Raw genomic sequence first — 25,921 nt, forward strand, 5'->3', positions numbered from 1 at the left:
AAGTAGGCCTACTGTATCGAAATGTGTACCTCAATAGGAAATAGGGAGTTCTCCTAAACACAACGCTTCCTTGTTGTAATGGAATATAAATCATTTTTGGTGTATCCTATCCTGTGACGTTACATCGTCATCATTTGAGTTTTAACACTCCAAAGGGTTAAATGTGCTCATTTTGTCCATTAGTTGCTAAGGAAGTGAAGCCTCCTTGTGCAGGAAACAGGGAGAGCAATTTCCTGTTATGCAGAAATGTTTTAAGCAGTCGCTGTCCTCCAATCAGACTTCTGTCCTCCAATCAGACTTCAGATGTATAGGCAGGAAACAATGTTCAAATGGCAGCAGTCTCTGGGATCCCACACATTCTGTTTTCAGCTGGACGTCTCAGAGCCTCATGTGGAAAAGAAAACCATCCATTTTCCACACACAAAACGTTCATCAGCTTGGACAACATGAAATCCATCAGTTGTTTTTATATCATGCAGGTTGTCAATTCCAGTTTGTCAATACATTTAACATAGGCTATCTGTCTGATGAGGGCTCAGTTGTTTTTATATCATGCATGTTGTCAATTCCAGTTTGTCAGTGCATTTAACATAGGCTATCTGTCTGATGAGGGCCAAAAGGCAATGCGTTCTGGGTCAATGAGTCTTACAATTTCCTTGGGTTACAGTATCCTACCCCATATTGGCAATTGGAATGCAAAAAGAAAAGATACTCATTGTGTATGCCTCTTCATGCAATGGCCATGTGCTTTTCTATTTAAATGAACCGCTCTCATTAGAAGGCTACTCAATTAAAATAATATATTCAACTTTCTTCCTCGATGTGTGTTGTTTTAAGGGCAAGTCAGTCCTCCTCAGGAAACGCCAGGGGAGCACCTCCCGCGCTCAGCTCCCAACGCATCACCACACACAATGCGCGCTTCACCAGTCGAGGACCGCAGCTGGAAAGTAACTTGACCCAATAAAAGCGACATAAGAAAACTAAAGTTATTATTTTACCTTGCTTGTCTTTGAATAGCTTTATTTCTGTTTCTTGGGATACGTGTTGTTGTATGGAATGTACGAGTTTTTGCTTTCTCACCAGGATTGATAAATGATAAACGTTTTGGATGTTCGCGCGGATGGTTCACGAAAATGAACACAGGTAAGATCACTTTAATTTGGACAAATGTACAAATCGTATAGGTCTAGACAACGTTTTGGTCAGTTCATAATAAAACGCTGATTGTCTGATTTGTTTTGTCCCTATAAAAAAGAGTGTAAGAATGTGTCCTACCCATATAAAAAAATGGGAAAGGGACTGTGTGGAGGTAGGGAGACATACTTCCCAATAAGCATGGACCAACGCCGACGTCTTTGGATGTCTTTTTTTGGTCCTGTCCAAACCGGTTGTCTTTTTTTGGTGCTGTCCAGACCAGCCTTGATTTCAAGTAGATTTTTGGTCGTGTGTCTGGAACATTCATAGACGTCTGAGTGGTGTAACCCATTTAACCCTTGTGCTTCGCTGGGAAAAGAATATGTCCATTGTGGTGTGGGTTAGATTGACCTGCACAGTTTAAACACACTCAAGACAGTCAAAGAATCATGTAAAAACAGCCAAAACGATATTTTGTCTTGTCAGACCTTTCAGAAAGAAGAAATACACGAACATTTGATTTCAAAAACTCTATATTTAAGAACTATTTGTTAACATTTTTGAGTGTCTGTGTCAGAGATCTGCTGCTCTCGCACTGAGAATGAGAAGCTTGGGAAAGCTCCTTTTCACCCAAACATAATTATGAAAGTGCAACCAGAACCAGTCAAAACAAAATACATCAAAGACACCTGTGCAAATACCTATACACATGAAAGTCCCCGGGTCAAAATGACCCACATCATGTTTATATACAAAATCTACACAGACATTCCACAACACATCAGTGTGTCCACATTTTGAAGTTAGGTTCATGACCCTAAATGAGGAAAAGTTATTTAATTTCATGGAGATAAAGAGACTAGTAACTCAAAAGTGGAAATGGGTCAAATTGAACCGCAACATAATAGGAGGGTTAACAAACCAAACATTGGAATACTGTAGAAGGTGAAGTAGAAACCCAAACTGGTCTGTGCATCAATACCTGTACATAGAAAAATACGGTATACTGCCCAGCTCTAGTATTGTACAGTATAATGTATTGTATTGTACCCTACATTACTCGACTCTACTAAACTGTACTGCACTCTACTCTGCTGAATGAAACTCTACTATACTGAATTAAACTGTACTCTACTGTACTCTACTCTACCCTACTCTCTGAATAGAACCACTGTACTGCACTGTGCTCTACTGTACTGAACTGTACCATACTGTACAAACTTGTAAACATAGCCTAGATGTCTATGATTCGCTCAGGTCTGGTCTGGTTCGGGCCAACAAAATTGTGTACTTGTTTGGGGGCGGCGCTCATTAGAATAACACCCAGCATGCTGTGCACGGGTTTGTTTCACATTTTGGTCATTCAGCAGACTTACAGTCAGTGCATTCAACTAATGTAGATAACAACATATCACAGTCATAGCAAGAAAAAAAATCTCATTGTAGTTGAAGTCGTCTGTTGGTTTATTCTGTAAATTGGACTACTTTAAGTATCATTGCTGCCAGATTTAAAACGTTTGAAAAAGCTAACATAAATGTATGTGACAGATGGGAGCAATAATAAATATTCTATGTTGCAATCTTCAGTTGGGCCCTCTTTCCTATATAAAACAGATGTACAAATGATTATTGTGATATAATGCTAACTTCATTGAGAATTAATGTGCTGTTGGTATTTGGCCATAGAGTCAATAACCAACATTTTAAAAATACCTATTTTCAATTTCCATAAAATACGTTTTTTTCAATGTCTGTAACGACATCTTTTCAACTTTCATTCATAACTGAAAATGAACATGATTTCAACATCTGGAAAATACGTTTTTTCAACATCCAGAAAAGATGTATTTTAAACATCTTTTGGAAGTCTCAACATTATTTTGCTTACTGATTTGTGCAGACTACAATAGTTGGTGGAAGTTGACAAGACCTGGGATCATAATGCCACAGACTGGGCTAGCCTATAGCCATTGGTGGCAAGCCTAATAGAGAGCAAATTGTTGCTTAGATATAGAATTGGTCATGCAATTCCAATCATATTATTTCAACCATTGAAGTCCCAAGTGTATATCTGAGACTGTGAAAAACTACAATGCAGTAGTTATCTGTGATGCAGTGTTTAGGGAAAATTGCTGTTGATGGTCTAAAAATAAGCTACATGACCAAAAGTATGTGGATATCTGCTCGTCAAACATCTAATTCCAAAATCATGGACATTAATATGGAGTTGGTCCCCCCTTTGCTGCTATAACAGCCTCCACTTTTCTGGAAGGCATTCCACTAGATGTTTGAACATTGCGGCTTGCTTCCATTCCACCACAACAGCATTAGTGAGGTTGGCCACTGATGTTGGGCGATTAGGCTTGGCTCGCAGTCGGTGTTCCAATTAAACCCAAAGGTGTTCGATGGGGTTGAGGTCAGGTCTCTGTGCAGGCTAGTCAAGTTCTTCCACACCGATCTCGACAAACCATTTCTGTATGAACCTTGCTTTGTGCACGGAGGCATTGTCATTCTGAAACAGGAAAGGGCCTTCCCCAAACTGTTGCCACAAATTTGGAAGCACAGAATTGTCTAGAATGTCATTGTATGCTGTAGCATTAAGAATTCCCTTCACTGGAACTAAGGGGCCTGGCCTGAACCATGAAAAACAGCCCCAGACCATTATTCCTCCTCCACCAAACTTTACAGTTGGCACTATGGATTCTGGCAGGTAGATATTCTTTTGGTAATGCCATTATGGATTTATGACAAGGTTGCCAATGGTCATTAGACCAATTAGTGAAAATAATATCAGAATTGGGGTGCCTGTCTAAACACAGCCTATGATGCATGTCACATTCCAACTTTATGGAGAGTCTGATTGGTTCTTCATGGTCCAGCTAGGGGTGCTGTTTTCTTCAGGGGATGGAGATCATATAGTTGATTGATCTGTTGAGGTCATGTTTGACCAGTTGTGCTGTCATGTGTTTTATTTTGTTGTTTTGTCCTTTGATACTCACACCTTCAAAGGAGCAAAAACAGTCTGAGAGGGGCTTCTCTCCAGTGAATCGCAGGAAGTGACTTGGGGGAAATCCTTTAATAAATCCTTTAGTGTTGTAACTTTTGTCCCTCTAAGAAAAGTGTCAACTTGCAATACCTTTCCCAGGTGCCCTATCTGTTTGAAGGCATACACAGCACAAAGATAGTTAGAAACAACTTAGACTATGCTTTTCATAATGATATGAGGTAGTATGATGAAAGTTGTTTTAAAGATAGCCTACAGCATTTAAATCTCTTCTGACGCTATATGCATTGTTCCTTGAACTCCTAGTTAATCGTTTTTTTGTGCAGACCGCTAACCTCATGATTCCTCCCCTGTATGTTTTGAATATTCAATTTCTGATTGAAGTCGCTAATGATGATCTCTTTTGTTTTGTTTTCAGATTTTAAGAAGCCTCCTCTTGCTCCTAAACCAAAGCTTGTGAGTCACCTCTCCTTCAAGCTGCCATCCCCACTCATGTCCCGGCCCTGCTCCTCAGCCAGGGGCCCCAAACCTCCCATTGCCCCCAAACCCAAAGTACCACATGACTTTGAGGGGCGTGACTCTTCCCTGTTCTCCAACAACAGCCAGGAGGGGTGCGCCAACGGGGACCTGCAGCCCTCAGACGAGGAGCTGGACCAGGAGAACGAGCCGGAGGACTCTCTGGGTGGAGGGGAGGGGCTAGAGGAGGAGCCAGTGGAACCTCAGTATTATTCAGATGCTCTCAGTTCAGGGGTCAACGAGAATGGGTATGAAGACCAGAGGGAACAGGAGGAAAAGATGATGCAGGAGGAAGAGGAGGACTGGAGGTTAACTGACAGCGTTCAAACAGAGGAGGTGGGTTCTTTGGAAATGCTGACGGTCGATAATGCTGGATTCACAATTGACTCAGTGGACACGGTGAAGATGATCGATTCGGACATCAATGATGACATCGACGCTGAGGGCAGCTATGCAGGCGAGGCGCTGGCCGACAAAGATGGCCTCTCAGTGTGCGACCTCTGCATAACCAGCATTGAGGAGGAGGAGTCAGCATGCTACCCCTGTGAAATTGGGCCTGGGAAAGAGGAGAGGGATGTAGAGGAGGAGAGGGAGAAGGAGGTGGAGTGCCGAAGAGAGGAAGAAGAAGAAGCAGCTGATAGCACAGCAGACGAATTAACAGAATCTCTTTCTGAGAAACCCATAGCTCTCCTCATCAAAGACAACAAAGAGGACCTTGTTACCCAAGCGCCTTCATCCTTCAAGGAGGATGAGGAGGAAGCAGAGGAATCCTTACCTAACCCTGGTAGTCCTCAGGAGGACGATGGAAATAATGTAATTGGTCCCTCAAATGAGAGAGTAGAAAGGTACCAACCATTTTCCATCATTGACGAAGACCCCATGACTATTCAGTACAAAATGGAAGGAGGTGAGTGCCAACAAAGCCACCATAAAGCAAATCAACTCTTTGACACAGAGGAAAAAGCAGCTGACCCTAGCCTGGAGCCTTATTACATCTCAACTGAGGACATTGTGAACCCAGAGCAGAGCCCCACAGAGGGCAAATTTCACGGATTGGCAGAGAGTGAAAGCACTCCGGAGGAATCTTCACTGGCCACCACAGAGACCATGGAACCCAGTGAGTATGCAGCCATAGGTGACGATGACTCGCTGTCTGATGACTCTGACGACATGGGGAAGATTGAGTGTGTCTCCTCTGAGGACTACGTTGAGATAGATGACGATGATAATGATGACAGGGAGAACATGACAGGTTCATGTCAGAGAAGGATGCCTGGATTCCAGACGGTGGAGGCTTTCTTTAACCAGAGTAACAACCAGCCCCGTTTCAGGCTGGTGTCCATCTCTGTGCCAGAAGACACAGACACCTCCCAGGCCTTGTTGTTCTCTGACAGCCAGCTGCGCTCCCCAGATGACTCTGATGTGTTCAGGGATGAGGAGGACCTAGAGGGCCACATCATTCCCTACCTGGATGAGACAACAGACACAGAAGAGAACCTCAGTGATGAGCATGTCTACGAAGAGGCCGGCCTGGACTCAGAGGGGGAGAATTTCCTGCCTTTTGACAGGAAGTCCATTGTCAGCAGGTCCCGGTCGCTGTCGGGGAAAGTGCCTGGTTATGTACCTGAGACGGTCCCTGAGGAGGCGGGCTCAGAGTTCCATGTTCAGAACTACTGCAAGGTGGGATTGGACCGGAGGGGACCCGCGTTGAGCAGCAGCCCCATGTTAAACTCAACCCGGGCCAAGAGCTCATCCAAACCACATCGCTTTCTCCTGTACCCCCGCTCCTTCTCCATGGAGGGACGGGACCTGCCCCTAAGTGTGTACAGGGAGGGCCAGGGTTCCCCAGGGGAGAGGAGGGAGGACAGCCTCTCTCTGCCGTGTTTCACGGGCTCTTCTGGAAGCTTCTCGCAGCAAAGCGCCCTGCCCTCCAGCGGCCTGTCCACCCCTACATCAATGGTGGACATCCCTCCTCCCTTCGAGCTGGCCTACATCACCAAGAAGCCCATCACCAAAAGCTCTCCGTCCCTGTTCATCGAGGGAGACTCCCCAGACAGGCAGAAGAAGAAGAAGTCCTCCTTCAAGCGCTTCCTGATGCTGAAATTCAGGAGAAAGACGGAGAGCAAGCTGCTGGTGGATGTCAACGTGTCCTCCTCCAGGTCCTCCTCTGAGTCCAGCCACCACGGCCCCGCCAGGGTCCTTGATTCAGACAGGCGCAGCACAGGCAGCTCCCCGCAGCTCAAGTCCTGGACAGTCAGTAAGCCCCAGCGCTCTCCAGAGTCCCCATCCACCTTTCTGTTCTATAAGGACGGGAAAAGAAAAAGGGGTTCTGTGGCCTTCCTCAACCGCAGCGTGGCCCGGGTAGAGTCCTTCGAGGATCGCACTCTCGCCCCCTTCATCCCCCTCCCCCTGACTAAACCCCGCTCCATCTCCTTCCCCAACGCTGACACATCAGACTACGAGAATATCCCCGCCCAGACTCTCAACTCTGACTATGAGAACATCCAGATCCCCTCTCAGAGGCCTGTACGACCGGGAACCTTTGCAGAGTTTTTTGATCGTCCGAGTCGGGCGCTGTCTTCTGCCAATGACACCGATGGTTACGTGGATATGAGTAGCTTCCCTGGGTTTGAGAGAAATGCTCAGTCGCCTGAGCAGGAGCCTGAAAGGTATGGGGACATTTTTGTTTATACCTTGAACGTTACTACTGACTTGGATTTTAAGTTGTATAGTTTGCACTTGTGTGTTATTAGTGTGTGTATGCATGTGTGTGTGCAAAATTTAAAACCTGTAGTTCAGACTTGATTTTCCCTTAGGAAAAATGTATAAACCTCTGCAAAAATGTCCATTAATTATAATCCACATAATAATTCACATTTATTTCTTTAGTGATGTGGCTCAAATTAAGATACTACGTATGTAGGAGTGAATAAATCATTGAGGAACGGACATAACAATTCATTTGGGGAGTTCATAGTTTTTCTGCCTTGGATGGCTACCAATGGGATACGGTAGGGGAGAGTAGGGTAAATTGAGCCAAAGGGGTAGGTTGAGCCACCCTTGTTTGTTGGAAACCATACACAAAATGTATCATTTGACCAAATATTTTGGAAGAGGTCATCATTTCATGTAGTCTGTGAAGGAGGAAACCACATGGAAAAAGTGGTAAGCAAGTTCGGTAAAAAAAATTGATTTTCACCAAGTCAAATGAATTTATTGTGTTGAGGTTTCATGATGCTTGTGTCTAAACCTAGCTCCAACTGCACTGTTGGAGCTACTGTAGGAACTAAAGCATTTCGCTACACCCGCAATAACATCTGCTAAATATGTGGATGTGACCAATAACATTTGATTTGATAATTTTACGATTGTTCTATACATCAGTCTTTAAGCTTCAATATGAGGTCCTAAATCTAGCATGGGCTAATATGGTAAACATTTTTTGCCTTGAGGCAAGCTAAGCCAATGGTTGAGCCAATAGCAAGTTGAGAAAATTGAAGTGTTTTCTTCGCAGGCGTAATATGCAAGGCTTTATCGCTGGGATATAAGGTAACAATAGGACCTGGCCTATGTTAAAAGTGTTTGAAAAAAGTACAAAGTATTTGTTAGGTGTTAAGCCTGTGTTAAAAGATGCTTAAAATGATTAAAACAAAAAAGTGATTGTGATTGTGTTGAATTGTATTTGGGAAGTAAAGATAGACATAGTTTTAAAAGGTAGTGGTAATATTTTGTTCAGTACAGAAATGTGTAGGTGGCTTAACTTACCCTGTACCGCTGCTCAACTTTACCCCATACCCTTTTTTTTGGACAAGCTATGTTTTCAAAACAGTAATGTTTTCATGAATTATGATTATTTCCAGGGATACACAACATCCTGAAATTTATGTAGGTATATTTGTTAGAAAGAATACTATATTTCTCTTGACGGAGTGATGCTGAATGAAATTATATTTTCAACTTACCCAACTCTCCCCTACCTACAAGTCCCATTGTTGGTGAGGCTGGACAGTGGACAAGGGATTCTGTATTGTTGGACAAGCTGAGTCCATAGTGAAGTGAACTGTGTGAAATGCAGAGTATTCTCCTCACACCTCCACTGTTGTTATGGTATTTTGCGGGGTTGATCTCCAGTGCTGGGCTGACATTAACCCCCCCCCCCCCCCCCTGCACCCCCACAGTACTGCACCCTTATTATACAGACCTCCCCAGATGATTAATTGTCAGAGCATTTTGGAGTCATCCCTCTTCCCTCCAGCCAATCAGAAACAGGATTGGGAGATGCAATCTCAGTGTTCTGTGTGGTCTATGATGTGTTGCCCTCAGCATAGTGGCCACGTTTATTATTCTGGAGGTGCATGGGAGTTAATCAGAAGGGTGTTTTGATACACAGGACTCTGGGAATCCTCTGAATTGGTGATGCTGTTGCATGTTGTTGCATCATAAGCATCCAAATGATGTTCAGTTTACATTCAAATTATACATTGGCACTAAGACATTTCAAATGAAATTGTTTGCAAATAAAGGGTCAGAGTTCCACTGCCTGTACCAACCACACATGTCTTACTGTATTTTACTCTAACATTTGAACTGATATGGGTTTAGACTGCCTGCACATGTTGACTGTCTTTATTGTGCATAGCAGACTATTTGGCTGTTGATCAGTTTGTAATGGTCAGAAGGATCAGACTGTAGTTTCTGCGGGAGGTTGGTCAGCAGTGGTCTGGGGCTCTGTCTGCTCAGCAGTGGTCTGGGGCTCTGTCTGCTCAGCAGTGGTCCGGGACTCTGTCTGTAGGTGTTGGGTGGAGGTTGGTCAGCAGTGGTCCGGGGCTCTGTCTGTAGGTGTTGGGTGGAGGTTGGTCAGCAGTGGTCTGGGGCTCTGTCTGTAGGTGTTGGGTGGAGGTTGGTCAGCAGTGGACCGGGGCTCTGTCTGTAGGTGTTGGGTGGAGGTTGGTCAGCAGTGGTCCGGGGCTCTGTCTGTAGGTGTTGGGTGGAGGTTGGTCAGCAGTGGTCCGGGGCTCTGTCTGTAGGTGTTGGGTGGAGGTTGGTCAGCAGTGGTCCGGGGCTCTATCTGTAGGTGTTGGGTGGAGGTTGGTCAGCAGTGGTTCGGGGCTCTGTCTGTAGGTGTTGGGTGGAGTTTGGTCAGCAGTGGTCCGGGGCTCTGTCTGTAGGTGTTGGGTGGAGGTTGGTCAGCAGTGGTCCGGGGCTCTGTCTGTAGGTGTTGGGTGGAGGTTGGTCAGCAGTGGTCCGGGGCTCTGTCTGTAGGTGTTGGGTGGAGGTTGGTCAGCAGTGGTCCGGGGCTCTGTCTGTAGGTGTTGGGTGGAGGTTGGTCAGCAGTGGTCCGGGGCTCTGTCTGTAGGTGTTGGGTGGAGAATGGTCAGCAGTGGTCCGGGGCTCTGTCTGTAGGTGTTGGGTGGAGGTTGGTCAGCAGTGGTCCGGGGCTCTGTCTGTAGGTGTTGGGTGGAGGTTGGTCAGCAGTGGTCCGGGGCTCTGTCTGTAGGTGTTGGGTGGAGGTTGGTCAGCAGTGGTCCGGGGCTCTGTCTGTAGGTGTTGGGTGGAGGTTGGTCAGCAGTGGTCCGGGGCTCTGTCTGTAGGTGTTGGGTGGAGGTTGGTCAGCAGTGGTCCGGGGCTCTGTCTGTAGGTGTTGGGTGGAGGTTGGTCAGCAGTGGTCCGGGGCTCTGTCTGTAGGTGTTGGGTGGAGGTTGGTCAGCAGTGGTCCGGGGCTCTGTCTGTAGGTGTTGGGTGGAGGTTGGTCAGCAGTGGTCCGGGGCTCTGTCTGTAGGTGTTGGGTGGAGGTTGGTCAGCAGTGGTCCGGGGCTCTGTCTGTAGGTGTTGGGTGGAGGTTGGTCAGCAGTGGTCCGGGGCTCTGTCTGTAGGTGTTGGGTGGAGGTTGGTCAGCAGTGCTCAGGGGCTCTGTCTGTAGGTGTTGGGTGGAGGTTGGTCAGCAGTGGTCCGGGGCTCTGTCTGTAGGTGTTGGGTGGAGGTTGGTCAGCAGTGCTCAGGGGCTCTGTCTGTAGGCTAGGTGTTGGCTGGAGGAAGGCCTGGGTGTGGAACCTGTGAGGTCATTGTCAGGTCATCCGTAGGAGGAATCGTACTGCCTTTGAGCGCCCACTTCCCTGTTTATGGGAAATGCCGGACAAGAGAGGGGGTGGAGGACTTTACAGGGCTTACAGTACATACAGTACTGTACCTCAACTGACGTGCACCAAGTTGAGATGTAACAGTAGGGTGACCTAACACCTCCAGTAGCCTTGGTGCCAGTCTGCTTAAGCCAATATGTGGTTGTTTTGACATGTTTGTGGTGTTTAATGCAGAAACAGTCAAGCACCGTGTTACACCTCTTGTGATAGCATTAACAGCACAGCACTGAACATGATTTGTACCCAGTCTTCTATACATGTATATTCACTATTTTAGCCACTGTAGAATACTTACTATCCAATAAACCAAATCCTTCAGTATATTTAAGGTCATTGAGCAGTGTCCACTCACCCTCCCACTATCAGCAAAAGGAACAAATAGGCTAACAAAGAGCCTGGGGAAGCGGGTAAGAATAATTGTTTATCTCCTTTTGTAATTTGCCACTGTGGATTTAGCCTTCGGCTATCCTAAAACAGCATAGCACAAATGCTGCAGAGACTAGGATGCTATTGCCTTGAGTTGCCAGAGTGCGGAAGTTGTAACATGCTGAGATTAAGAAGTGGTTTTGGTGGGAAATTATTTGGAGGTTGAAAACAGAGAACTGACTTAATGGTGTGATTTGGTCCACGGCACTAGCATTAACTGGGAAGGTACTAATCTGCTATATACAGTATCAGTCAAAAGTTTGGATACACCTACTCATTCAAGAGTTTTTCTTTATTTTCTACATTGTATAAATAATAACTCTAACTTATCCTCTGCAGCAGAGGTAACTCTGGGTCTTCCTTTCCTGTGGCGGTCCTCATTAGAGCCCGTTTCATCAAAGTCCTTGAAATTTTCCGTATTGACTGACCTTCATGTCTTAAAGTAATGATGGACTGTTGTTTCTCTTTCTTATTTGAGCTGTTCTTGCCATAATATGGACTTGGTCTTTCACCAAATAGAGATATCTTCTGTAAACCACCCCTACCTTGTCACAACACAACTAATTGGCTCAAACTGATTAAGGAGGAAAGAAACTCCTCAAATTCACTTTTAACAAGGCACACCGGTTAATTGAAATGCATTCCAGGTGACCACCTCATGAAGCTGGTTGAGAGAATGCCAAGAGTGTGCAAGGCTGTCATCAAGGCAAAGGGTGGCTACTTTGAAGAATCTAAAGTATAAAATATATTTTGATTTGTTTAACACTGTCACGTCCTGGCCAGTATATAAGGTTAATTGTTTTGTAGTTTGGTCAGGGCGTGGCAGGGGGTATTTGTTTTATGTGGTTCGGGGTGGTGTGTTTGTGTAAAGGGTGTTTGATTTAGTATTTTCGGGTTTTGGTTTATGTCTAGGTAGTTCTATGTGGAGTCTAGTGAGTGTATGTCTATGTTTGGTTAATTGGGGTTGGGACTCTCAGTTGAAGGCAGGTGTTGTCTATCTGCCTTTGATTGAGAGTCCCATATATTAGGGTGTGTTTGTGTGTGTGATTTGTGGGTGATTATTCTGTGTATAGCCTTGTGCCTTACCAGACTGTTTATTTGTCGAGTGTTCGTTTTTCGTGTTTTGTTATTTTGTATGTTCATTTTTGAGAGTAATTAAAAATCAAGATGAGCATTCACGTACCTGCTGCGTTTTGGTCCTCATTCACCGACAACAACCGTGACAGAATCACCCACCACCAAAGGACCAAGCAGCAGAGGAAGGAGCAGACGGAGTTCGAGTTGGACTGGCGGGAGAAGTGGACTTGGGAGGAAGTTCTGGACGGGGCCGGACCTTGGCACCAGGCTGGGGATTATCGACACCCGCAGTGGGAAATTGAGGCAGCCAAGGCAGAGAGGCGGCGGTATGAGGCCAAGTACGCGCTGAAGGAGAAGCACGAGAGGCACCCCCAAGAAATTTTTTTGGGGGGGCACACGGGTAGTTTGGCTAGGCGTAAGAAGAGCCGGAAGCCAGCTACCCGTGGTTATATGGAGGAGCGTATGGGGTGGAGAGCGCTATGTTTCGCTGAGGAGCGCACTATCTCACCCATACGCACGCACAGTCCGGTGCGCGTTATTCCAGCCCCTCGCAGGTGCCGTGCTAGAGCGGGCATCCAGCCTGGTAGGAGGATGCCTGCGCAGCGCATCTGGTCGCCGGTACGCCTCCGAGGACCAGGCTACCCAACTCCCGCTCACGCACGGCTACCATCAGGCCCCTGCACAGCCCAGTCTGCCCTGTACGAGCACCCCGCTCGTACAGGGCTACTAGTTCCATCCAGCCAAGGCGGGTTGTGCAGGAGGTAAGATCTAGACCGGCTGTGCGCCTCCATAGCCCTGGGTTTCCAGCTCCTGTCTCTCGTGCGGACCCGGAAGAGCGTCAACCCAGTCCGACTCGTCCTGTTCCCGCTCCCCGCACTAGCCTGGAGGTGCGTGTACATAATCTGGTAAGCCCAGTACCAGCACCACGCACCAGGCTACAAGTGCGTCAACCCAGCCACGCCAGTCAACAGTCACCAGAGCTGCCCGCCAGTCAACAGTCGTCACCAGAGCTGCCCGCCAGTCAACAGTCGTCACCAGAGCTGCCCGCCAGTCAACAGTCGTCACCAGAGCTGCCCGCCAGTCAACAGTCGTCACCAGAGCTGCCCGCCAGTCAACAGTCGTCACCAGAGCTGCCCGCCAGTCAACAGTCGTCACCAGAGCTGCCCGCCAGTCAACAGTCGTCACCAGAGCTGCCCGCCAGTCAACAGTCGTCACCAGAGCTGCCCGCCAGTCAACAGTCGTCACCAGAGCTGCCCGCCAGTCAACAGTCGTCACCAGAGCTGCCCGCCAGTCAACAGTCGTCAGAGCTGCCCGCCAGTCAACAGTCGTCAGAGCTGCCCGCCAGTCAACAGTCGCCAGAGAGGTCAGACTGCGTTGAACTGCCGGAGTGGCCAGACTGCGCTGAACTGCCGGAGTGGCCAGACTGCGCTGAACTGCCGGAGTGGCCAGACTGCGCTGAACTGCCGGAGTGGCCAGACTGCGCTGAACTGCCGGAGTGGCCAGACTGCGCTGAACTGCCGGAGTGGCCAGACTGCCCTGAACTGCCGGAGTGGCCAGACTGCCCTGAACTGCCGGAGTGGCCAGACTGCCCTGAACTGCCGGAGTGGCCAGACTGCCCTGAACTGCCGGAGTGGCCAGACTGCCCTGAACTGCCGGAGTGGCCAGACTGCCCTGAACTGCCGGAGTGGCCAGACTGCCCTGAACTGCCGGAGTGGCCAGACTGCCCTGAACTGCCGGAGTGGCCCGAGTGGCCAGACTGCCCAGACTGTCCCGAATTGCCAGACTGCCCAGACTGTCCCGAATTGCCAGACTGCCCAGACTGTCCCGAATTGCCAGACTGCCCAGACTGTCCCGAATTGCCAGACTGCCCAGACTGTCCCGAATTGCCAGACTGCCCCGACTGCCCCCCGGCGATGCCAGACTGGCCCGACTGCCCCTCGGCGATGCCAGAGTGGCCCGACAGCCTGGAACGGCCGGAACCAGAGCCACCTCCAGAAATAGGTGGGTTGGGGAGGGGGGGTGTAGCACAGTGCCGTCGTTGACGCCAGCCACCCTCCCTTCCCTCCCTTTAGAAAAGGGGACTTTTTGTTGGTGTTGCTTGAGGTTCTTTTTTTGTTAAGGTGCTTCTGGGGTAGCACCTTTAAGGGGGGGGGTACTGTCACGTCCTGGCCAGTATATAAGGTTAATTGTTTTGTAGTTTGGTCAGGGCGTGGCAGGGGGTATTTGTTTTATGTGGTTCGGGGTGGTGTGTTTGTGTAAAGGGTGTTTGATTTAGTATTTTCGGGTTTTGGTTTATGTCTAGGTAGTTCTATGTGGAGTCTAGTGAGTGTATGTCTATGTTTGGTTAATTGGGGTTGGGACTCTCAGTTGAAGGCAGGTGTTGTCTATCTGCCTTTGATTGAGAGTCCCATATATTAGGGTGTGTTTGTGGGTGATTATTCTGTGTATAGCCTTGTGCCTTACCAGACTGTTTATTTGTCGAGTGTTCGTTTTTCGTGTTTTGTTATTTTGTATGTTCATTTTTGAGAGTAATTAAAAATCAAGATGAGCATTCACGTACCTGCTGCGTTTTGGTCCTCATTCACCGACAACAACCGTGACAAACACTTTTTGGTTACTACATGATTCCATATGTGTTATTTCATAGATTTGATGTCTTCACTATTATTCTACAATGTAGAAAATAGTAAAAATAAAGAAAAACCCTTGAATGAGTAGTTGTGTCCAAACTTTTGACTGGTACTGTATATTAATATATTGTTACTGTTATAGTGGAACAACACATAATTTAATCAGCAGCTATGGTCCATATGTACTGAACAAAAATATAAACGTAACATGCAACAATTTCAAAGATTTTACTGAGTTACAGTTCATATGAGGAAATCAGTCAATTGAAATAAATGAATTAGGCATCTGTTGGTCACAGATACCTTAAAGAAAATGGGCTTCACAATGGGCCTCAAATCAAATCAAATCAAATTTATTTTTATATAGCCCTTCGTACATCAGCTGATATTCTCAAAGTGCTGTACAGAAACCCAGCCTAAAACCCCAAACAGCAAGCAAAGCATGTGAAAGAAGCACGGTGGCTAGGAAAAACTCCCTAGGAAAAACTCCCTAGAAAGGCCAAAAACCTAGGAAGAAACCTAGAGAGGAACCAGGCTATGAGGGGTGGCCAGTCCTCTTCTGGCTGTGCAGGGTGGATATTATAACAGAACATGGTCAAAATGTTAAAATGTTCATAAATGACCAGCATGGTCAAATAATAATAATCATAGTAGTTGTCGAGGGTGCAACAAGCACGTCCGGTGAACAGGTCAGGGTTCCATAGCCGCAGGCAGAACAGTTGAAACTGGAGCAGCAGCACGGCCAGGTGGACTGGCGACAGCAAGGAGTCATCATACCAGGTAGTCCTGAGGCATGGTCCTAGGGCTCAGGTCCTCCGAGAGAAAGACAGAAAGAGAGAAAGAGAGAATTAGAGAGAGCATATTTAAATACACACAGGACACCGGATAAGACAAGAGAAATACTCCAGATGTAACAGACTGACCCTAGCCCCCCGACACATAAACTACTGCAGCATAAATACTGGAGGCTGAGACAGGAGGGATCAGAAGACACTGTGGCCCCATCCGATGATACCCCCGGACAGGGCCAAACAGGCAGGATATAACCCCACCCACTTTGCCAAAGCACAGCCCCCACACCACTAGAGGGATGTCTCCAACCACCAACTTACCGTCCTAAGACAAGGCCGAGTATAGCCCACAACGATCTCCACCATGGCACAACCCAAGGGGGGGGCGCCAACCCAGACAGGAAGACCACGTCAGTGACTCAACCCACTCAAGTGACGCACCCCTCCCATGGACGGCATGGAAGAACACCAGTAGGCCAGTGACTCAGCCCCTGTAAAAGGGTTGGGGAGTGTGCGCTAAGGCTCTAATGACAACACCTCCGTGAGGATCTCGTCACGGTATTTCTTGTGCATTAAAATAGCCATTGATAAAATACACCTGTGTTCGTTGTCCATAGCTTAACCCCAACGCCACTATGGGGCACACTGTTCACAACGTTGACATCAGCAAACCACTCGCTCACACAATGCCATACATGTGGTCTGCGGTTGTGAGGACAGTTGGACGTACTGCCAAATTCTCTAAAACGACATTGGAGGCGGCTTATGGTAGAGAAATGAACATGAAATTATCTGGAAACAGTTCTGGTGGACATTCCTGCAGTCAGCATGCCAATTGCATGCTCCCTCAAAACCTGAGACATCTGTGGCATTGGGTTGTGTGACAAAACTGCACATTTTATGTGGCCTTGTATTGACCCCAGCACAAGGTGCAACCTGTGTAATGATTATGCTGTTTAATCAGCTTCTGGATATGCCACACCTGTCAGGTGGATGGATCATCTTGGCAAAGGAGAAATGCTCACTAACAGGGATGTAAACACATTTGTGCACAACATTTGAGAGAAATAAGCTATTTATGTGTATGGAACATTTCTGGGTTATTTTATTTCAGCTCGTGAAACATGGGACTAAAACTTTACATGTTGTGTTTATATATTTGTTCAGTGTAGTAACTTCCTATTTGTGAGAAGCAAAGAATGGAACCCCATACATGTTGTTACATTTTTTGGGAGAATCGTCTAATGTACATTTCAGTGGTGTTAAACTCATTGGAGCATGCAGTGAAGCACAGCATTCACACTGTCACAGCAATAAGAAGCACCGGGGTCTGCCACGCTGCTAACTCACGGAGGTGTTGTCATTAGAGCCTTAGCGCACACTCCCCACTGAGCCGCAATCATTAGCATATCCACCCAGGCTCCCAGCAGAAGTGCATCTGTCAGCATGTACCATCCCATGGCCTGGGTATGGCTGTGTCGCTGGAGGCACTATAGAAGGTTTATTGGTCTCTCCCCACACTGAATCTATTGTCTATCTATTGTCACCATTTCACATTCATGCTATCCACAGTTCTGATGGTCCTCCACATACTGTAGCTTTGCTATTATTACAGCACTATTTTAACATGGAGGCATATAACGTCAACTCAGATGGTTGAGTGCAATTCATCTGCGTCACTTATCTCACAGATAAAGCATTATGGAGAGAGGAGAGTAGGACTACCCTGACTAAGAGACAAATTATGCGGAGGAAACTGAAATACACTGTGTACAAAACAGTAGGAACACGTTCCTAATATTGAGTTGCACCCCCTTTTTCCCTCAGAACAGCCTCAATTCGTAGGGGCACAGGGAGTTCCACAGGGATGCTGGCCCATGTTGACTCCAATGCTTCCCACAGTTGTGTCAAGTTGGCTGGATGTCCTTTGGGTGGTGGACCCTTCTTGATACACACAGGAAACTGTTGTGTGAAAAACTCAGCAGCGTTGCAGTTCTTGACACACTAAAACCGGTGCCCTGCACCTACTACCATAACCCGTTCAAAGGCACTTCAATGTTTTGTCTTGCCCATTCACCCTCTCAATGGCACACATGCACTATCCAGGTCTCAATTGTCTCAATGTTGAAAAATCCTTCTTTAAAGTGGATTTAACAGGTTTCATCAATAAGGGATCATAGCTTTCACCTGGATTCATCTAGTCAGTCAATGTCATAGAAAGAGCTGGTGTTCTTAATGTTTTGTGCACTCAGTGTATTGAAACAACTTTATAAACTTTAAATCAATGAAAAAGCTGTATGAAGATAAGAGTTCATGTTGTGGTCTGTAGATAAAGACATGAATGATTGAAACGGCATACATACAGGCGTTGGAGTGGGCAGATAGAATCTTCATTACTATTACACCGTCATTGTTCTCTTCCTGAACAAATGGTTTTTAATTCCTTTCTCTAAGAGCCTTTGAGTTTTATGAGCCATTCATCAGCTGGCGACACCGTGGCCTATGAGAGATCACTCTGGGGTTGATTAATCCTCCTTTCCATTGATCTGACATGTTCCTCTTCATTTCCTATAAAGAAGCGTTACCAGATCTCTGTGTTGGTTTGGAAATGGACACTATCTGAAGACAAGCTGTGTCTCACTGTGTCTCCGGACTTCATATTCATCTGAAGAATGTTTTTTATTATCTTTTATCATTTTTTATCTGTCTAACAATTAGAGTTTTGTCTTTTATGGATTTGATCCACTGCCCGTCCGATGAATTCCAGTTTCATAATGCCTCCCTGTAAATGTCCTTTGGTTTAGCAATATCTTTGATAGGTTTACTACTGCCCCTCTCTCGCTCCCTCTCTCTCTCTCTCTCTCTCTCTCTCTCTCACACACACACACACACACACACACACACTCTCTCAGTCTCTCTCTCCCTCATCATCTGCCAGATTTCAGTTTACCAACAAAAATGTTATGGTATTGCACTGTGTGTGTGTGTGTGTGTGTGTGTGTGTGTGTGTGTGTGTGTGTGTGTGTGTGTGTGTGTGTGTGTGTGTGTGTGTGTGTGTGTGTGTGTGTGTGTGTTTGTTGATGTACTGTACAAATGAAGAGATTCATTCCAAAACGCTATATATCCATTTTCAGAAATGTTGGTAAATTAGCTTTTTTTGTTAAAGAACTTATGAAAGAGATTGGTGTGTTTTTACATTATCTAATCATGGCATGGGGTTGTTTAATGACAGACATTTACAGTATTTGTTTGAAATCTATCACTTGATGGTTTCATTTCAGAGAGACAAATAATCATGTTTGTTTGCAAGACTATATAAGTAGTACTGCTACGTTTTACACAGTCAAATGTAACAAATAACTACATTTTTTATAGAGAACTGAAGAAATGATACATTGTGACATCAATATTATTATTATTTGTATTATTATTAATCAATACAGTAGTATGACATCTTTATATAAACATTTACATTTGACATTTTGGTCATTTAGCAGATGCTCTTATCCAGTGCGACTTACAGTTAGTGCATTCATCTTAAGATCGCTAGATGGGACATATCACAGTCAAATATACTGTATACAAGCATTCCATTCCAGCTAAACAATGGATATACACAGAGTGTATAATACATTAATAACACCTTCCTAATATTGAGTTGCACCCCCCTCCCCCCCACCATGGACTCTACAAGGTGTCCAAAGCGTTCCACAGGGATGCTGGCCCATGTTGACTCTAATGCTTCCCACAGTTATGTCAAGTTGGCTGGATGTCCTTTGGGTGGTGGACCCTTATTTGAATAAAAAAAAAAACGTTTACGCCTTTTTCTCCCCAATTTCATTATATCCAATTGGTGGTTACAGTCTTGTCTTGAAACACAGAAACCGGTGCACTTGGCACCTACTACCAAAGGCACTTTAAACCCATCACCCATCTTTTGGCTTACCATTGACCCTCTGAATGGCATACATACACAATCCATGTCTCAATTGTCTCAAGGCTTAAAAAACCTTCTCTTCTTTAGCCTGTCTCCTCCCCTTCATCTACACTGATTGAAGTGGATTTAACAAGTGACATCAATAAGGGATCATAGCTTTCACATGGATTCACCTGGTCAGTCTATCTCATGGAAAGAGCAGGTGTTCATAATGTTTTGTACACTCAGTGTATAGTGTTTTGCCAAAAAAAAAAAAACACATTTCAATATACATCTAAAATCTATTAATAGAAAATCTGAGAAGAGTAATATTTTACACACACGTGATGATACCCATAATCAATCATTTCTAGCGAAAAAACACAAATGTGTTTTGGAAATAAACTCTCATATGTTGATATGTACGTGTGTGTTTGTTGACCTGTGTGTGTTTGTTGACCTGTGTGTGTTTGTTGACCTGTGTGTGATTGTTGACCTGTGTGTGTGAAGTGTGAACTACAGTATACTGATACTCTGATTCGGTCCTGTCCATTCAGTGCCTACACAGAAGCCTACACCGTGTGCTCCCTAGCTGTTGGTCCCCCTGGAGGGTCATCGGGTGAGGCGAGGGGCGGGACAGCTGAGGAGGAGGACCAAGGACGCACCTCTGAGGAGGAGGAGGACGGAGGAGAAGATAACACATATGGCAGACAGGTGAGACTTCAAAACCTTTGAGACTGCTTGAGTGTTAAAAAATAAGTTAAGATATTGCTATTGTATTATGTTTGCTATTCAACAGAGATTTGTTAGTGATAATGTTGTTCTTGACAGAGCGACGGTCGATCCAGAGCCTTCTATATTGCCAAAGAGCTGGTGGACACTGAGAGATTGTGAGTATCACATAGAACAGGTATTCCCAAGCTGGGGTACGCGCAATGCCGTAGGGGGTACGCCAAATAAAAACGTGATTCTCATTTTCTGCAGATTTTCAAAAAGTACATTTATATTTTCCAACGGGGCTATACATTTGGGTGAGGTTTTTTCCTCGCCTGAGTAGCCTCGTTTCACTGCCAAAAATAAAACTAAACCATCTAGTGTTCAGCGAAATAACAACACAATGTCAAATACAGGTAGCCTAGTCAAATAATCACATTAACCGTTACTCTCTCGGGGAATTCCACTAACGCTCCGCATGTAGCCAAACGTAGCTGCTGCTCATGTTGATATCTGTACTGATGGCACAAAAGCCATGACAGGGAGACACAGTGGAGTGGTAACGCGCGTGCAAGCAGTTGCTCCCGACGCCACTTGGGTACACTGCAGCATCCACCGAGAGGCTCTTGCTGCCAAAGGAAGGCCTGACAGCTTGAAAGCCGTTTTGGACACTGCAGTGAATATTGTTAACTTTGTTAAAGCAAGGCCCCTGAACGTGTATTTTCTGCATCATGCAATGATATCGGCAGCGACCATGTAACGCTTTTACAACATTCAGAAGTGCGCTGGTTAACAAGGGGCAAAGTATTGACACGTTTTTTTAAATTGAGAGACGAGCTTAAAGTGTTCTTTACTCACCATAATTTTCACTTGTCTGACTGCTTGCATGATGACGAGTTTCTCACACGACTGGCCTATCTGGGTGATGTTTTTTCTCGCCTGAATGATCTGAATGTAGGATTACAGGGACTCTCCACAACTATATTCAATGTGCGGGACAAAATTGAGGCTATGATTAAGAAGTTGGAGCTCTTCTCTGTCTGCATTAACAAGGACAACACACAGGTCTTTCCATCATTGTATGATTTTTTCTGTGCAAATGAACTCAAGCTTACGGTGTCACGACTTCTGCCGAAGTCAGTCCCTCTCCTTGTTCGGGCGGCGTTCGGCGGTCGACGTCACCGGCCTTCTAGCCATCTCCGATCCACTTTTCATTTTCCATTTGTTTTGTCTTTGTTTTACACACCTGGTTTCAATTCCCCAATTACATGTTCATTATTTAACCCTCTGTTTTCTCCATGGTTTATTGTAAGTTCGGTCCGATGTTTGTGGGCTTGGTATTACTTCATGTATTTGAAAATTCTGAGTAAAGTTCATTGTGTTACAATTGTGTTCTCTGCTGTCCTGCGGCTGACTCCTCTGCACCAGCTACACCCAGAACCTTACATACGGACAATGTCAAATGTGAAATAGCGAAGCACCTGAGTGAGCTGGGTGCGCAATTACGCAGGTACTTTCCTGAAACGGACGACACAAACAACTGGATTTGTTATCCCTTTCACGCCCTGCCTCCAGTCCACTTACCGATATCTAAACAAGACAGCCTCATCGAAATTGCAACAAGCGGTTCTGTGAAAAGTCACTGACAGATTTCCGGATTGGTCTCTGCTCAGAGAATCCTGCCTTGGCAAATCGTGCTGTTAAGACACTGATGCCCTTTGCAAACACGTACCTATGTGAGAGGGGATTCTCGGCCCTCACTAACATGAAAACTAAATACAGGCACAGACTGTGTGTGGAAAATGATTTAAGACGGGGTCTCTCTCCAATACAACCCAACATTGTAGAGTTATGTGCATCCTTTCAAGCACACCCTTCTCATTAACCTGTGGTGAGTTATTCACAATTTTCGATGAACAAATAAGGTTTTAGATGTAAGATGGTTAAATAAAGAGCAAAATCATTGATTATTATTATATTATTATTTGTGCTCTGGTCCTATAAGAGCTCTTTGTCACTTCCTACGAGCCGGGATGTGACAAAAACTCCCACTCATTCTTATGTTTAATAAATGTATCGTATAGTGTGTGTGTGGCAGGCTTACAGTGATTGCAAAAAACAACATTTGAGAGTGCGCTGACCCTGGTGCTAGAGGGGGTACACAGCTGGAGGTTGAATGTTTGAAGGGGTACGGGACTTTAAAAAGTTTGGGAACCACTCACATAGAACACTAATGATCAGCATCACTGTAACTCTGTAACATGTTGTGTCCCTTTCACCTTGTTCTTTCACCTTAATAACCTGGAAATTGATGCATTTTTACATTCATCTGCACATGGAAACCTGACAGTGCCTCAATTTTTCTCTCTGCAGACATGTGAAAGCCCTCAAGCTTCTCCAGGAGGTAAGTATCAAGAAGTCTTTGAACTTGACATGTTTTTATTGATGAATTTCCCCTTACTTTCATGGGGCAAAATCTGCTCCAAGAAAGCTACCTGTCATCTTTTAGTGCCCCTATGAGCTGGGTAGGAGAGAGATACAGAAGATGTGGAGTAAGGGTTAGGATGGTAATCTAGTGATATGTTTGGTACTTGGTACAGCAGTATAGTAGTTGGAACACTAGCAGCCATGAGTTCAAATGGCAAACAGTACTTTTTGGTCTGTGGAAAGTCAAATCGTGTGAATCACAGACAAGATAGAATCATTGGGATGGCTTTGAATGATGTAATGGAGGGTTACTGTCACGAGATTTTTTTCCCAATGTTCTAACCGAACTGTTTTATAGCTTCGACCAATTCACCCGAGGTTGTAAATCCCAGGTTCAAAATAAGAATTAGGCAAAGTCTCAGATATTGCAAAAGGTAAGTTCTTTATTCAGAGAGTACTCTGAAGTCAAAAATGCAAACACAGTCATTTTATAACTCCCACCCCCACCTACACACACACACACACACACACACACACACACACACACACACACACACACACACACACACACACACACACACACACACACACACACACACACACACACACACACACACACACACACACACACATACACATAGTTTATCACTTTTCTACCAGCCTGGCAGTTTCTAGCCGTTCCTCTCCTCCCTAGATTAGAGGGGCCTTGGAAGGGCCCTCTTTCCTGTTGTCAGTTTTTTGAGAGTTACAACCAGGTCATGTGTAGTTCAATTGTCCTTTGTTTTCTCAACCATACATTTCTCACCCTTAACTTGTCTCACACACACATTATTGGATTATAGTCTTAGAATTCTAATACATTTCACACCGTTAAATACGTTTCAGGGTGGAATTCTTTAGTCATTACTTTAAACATATACATTCCTTTATCAGTTACCTACAGACTGGAGAACATTGCTGTCTGCACTAGCTGTGGAAGAGTTTTTAGCAGCAGAGTAACTATCCTATTTTAGGGGAGGGTAAGTGGTTCATTGCACATTTCAAGAAGAAGGCAAGGGATTTGGAATGTAACCCTTCTGGGGTCAAAGTTCATCTCGGTGCACTTCTCTCTGCATTACATCACAATGTCTGTCACCCCTCTCCTGAGAAACCAGGGTGGGGTTGGTATGGCGCTTCAAAAAGTGGGTCAGCACATCATGGTTAATGGATTGACACAGCAATTTTAGTGTGTATTATTTCCGGGTGAAAAGAAGAGAACCTGTTGTTGTGATCAGAGACGTATTCGTAAGATGTAATGAAAATTCCATCACAAAATGTGGCAATGCCCCTATTGCAGCCATTGAATGGGTACTGCACTATACTTCTGTATATGTACGCAAGTAAACATACATGTACCATAGCAGGCCTACATCTTAGGGCTTATGGAGATAATCTAGTGCTCTGGCTCTGTACATTATAGGAGCTAACTGGCTGCCTCATGCAGTCATTAGCAGTCTGTCTAAAAATAGACATCATGACCGACAGACATTTTTGTTGTGTGAATGGAGGACTCTTCCAGCCGTAGGGCTGGCAGCACTGATTGACTTCATAACATGAGTGTGTGTCATGTACAGTATGTTAATAACTCATATAATCAAATCATGTTCATCTCTGTGTCAGGACTTCAGGGAGGCGGTGGGGGCTGCAGTAGGGGATGAGGGAGATCCTGTGCTGGAGGAGGAGAGGCTGAGAGAGATCCTCAACAAGCTGCCTGATGTTTACACTCTGCACCGCAGAATCCTCACCGAGTTAGAGAACCGCATCCGACAGTGGTGAGACACTGCAGACCCTACACCACACACACACACACACACACAGCCGACACACACAGTACACATGACAGACAGAACACACATTAATGCAGCACAGAGGTCATTCATCAGATCAGATGGACCATGTGTCTGCTGCACACTGAGCACAGTGTCTAGTGTGCAATCCCTCGTTTTTCTTCATCCCATTCATTCTCTTCCTTCAGGGAAGAGAGCCAGAGGATTGCGGATGTCATCCTATCCAGGAAGTTGGAGTTTGCGGTCTTCACGGCCTACATTGGTCACTACGACCGCAGCATGAGCCTGCTGGACGAAAGCTGCCGGACCTCGCCTGCCTTCTCAGCCATCGTCAGCCAGTATGAGGTCAGACAGCAGGGCTGTTTAAAGTCAAGTCAGGACTGTTCATAGCAATCAGACTGTGTTTGAATAAGACCAGAGAAGACACGGGAGGTTTCTCTTAGGTTTCTCTCTGTATGCGGGCCCTGAACCCACAGTGAGCTATTTGTTAGCCAGTTTCAGCTTTCTGCATGTTAGATGAGTGTGAGAATGTCATGCTATGCCACCTAAAATATATCCTGTGGTAGGGAACTGCAGGCCATCATTCTGTCTCTGCTGAAGTGTGAACTTTTCTGTGGAATATCATTCTTACTTTTAATCAGATGTATGTTGATTACATTGTTTAATTTCCAGCTCTTATTCTATACAGTATGCACCCACCCATACACATGACAGATAATAACTAATGACTAATGACAGATAATAACCCAGTGTCTTAGAACTTAGCACAAACCCAGTTTACATCATTTACTTGTTTTATTTAAACTCAATACAATAAAAGACATATTAGCTGTATGCTTTGAGAAACCCACTTCACTTGGTTTTAAAAAGGACACATATCAGAAATAGACTTAAAAGTACCAAACTAAAGATAGATAAAACCTGATATACAATATCATAGAACACAAAAAATACACTTGTAAAAAAACAACTAAATATGCTAAATGTAGGCATAACCTTCAAGTTATCTGATATTGACAGTTTCAGTTTGATTAGCATACTGTAATTCACATCATCAGACTGTGACTGTTTGACATCTGGTCCTGCTGCTCTGCTCCTCTTCTTCAGTAACAATGTTATAACCACGATGACTGCTATAACCACGATGACTGCTATAACCATAATGACTGCTAGAACCACGATGACTGCTATAACCACAATGACTGCTATAACCACAATGACTGCTATAACCACAATGACTGCTAGAACCACGATGACTGATATAACCACGATGACTGCTATAACCACAGTGACTGCTATAACCACGATGACTGCTATAACCAC

General features: G+C 45.3%; 1 protein-coding gene across 2 annotated transcripts in view; it reads left to right on the plus strand.

The window, feature by feature from the left end:
• The first annotated feature begins 857 nt into the window (after nucleotides 1–857).
• Nucleotides 858–25,921, plus strand: part of LOC106583215 (FYVE, RhoGEF and PH domain-containing protein 5) — a 52,529-nt gene continuing 27,465 nt past the window's right edge. For both annotated transcript variants that reach the window (XM_014167132.2, XM_045705476.1), the window contains exons 1-7: nucleotides 858–1,143; nucleotides 4,557–7,323; nucleotides 20,189–20,345; nucleotides 20,463–20,521; nucleotides 22,719–22,749; nucleotides 24,432–24,583; nucleotides 24,787–24,943. In XM_014167132.2, coding sequence (XP_014022607.2) covers nucleotides 1,134–1,143; nucleotides 4,557–7,323; nucleotides 20,189–20,345; nucleotides 20,463–20,521; nucleotides 22,719–22,749; nucleotides 24,432–24,583; nucleotides 24,787–24,943 — 3,333 coding nt within the window. In that variant the 5' untranslated portion in view covers nucleotides 858–1,133. The remainder of the gene's footprint in view (nucleotides 1,144–4,556; nucleotides 7,324–20,188; nucleotides 20,346–20,462; nucleotides 20,522–22,718; nucleotides 22,750–24,431; nucleotides 24,584–24,786; nucleotides 24,944–25,921) is intronic.

The sequence above is a fragment of the Salmo salar genome, chromosome ssa22 (genome assembly GCF_905237065.1).
Source record: "Salmo salar chromosome ssa22, Ssal_v3.1, whole genome shotgun sequence".
Taxonomy (NCBI): domain Eukaryota; kingdom Metazoa; phylum Chordata; class Actinopteri; order Salmoniformes; family Salmonidae; genus Salmo; species Salmo salar.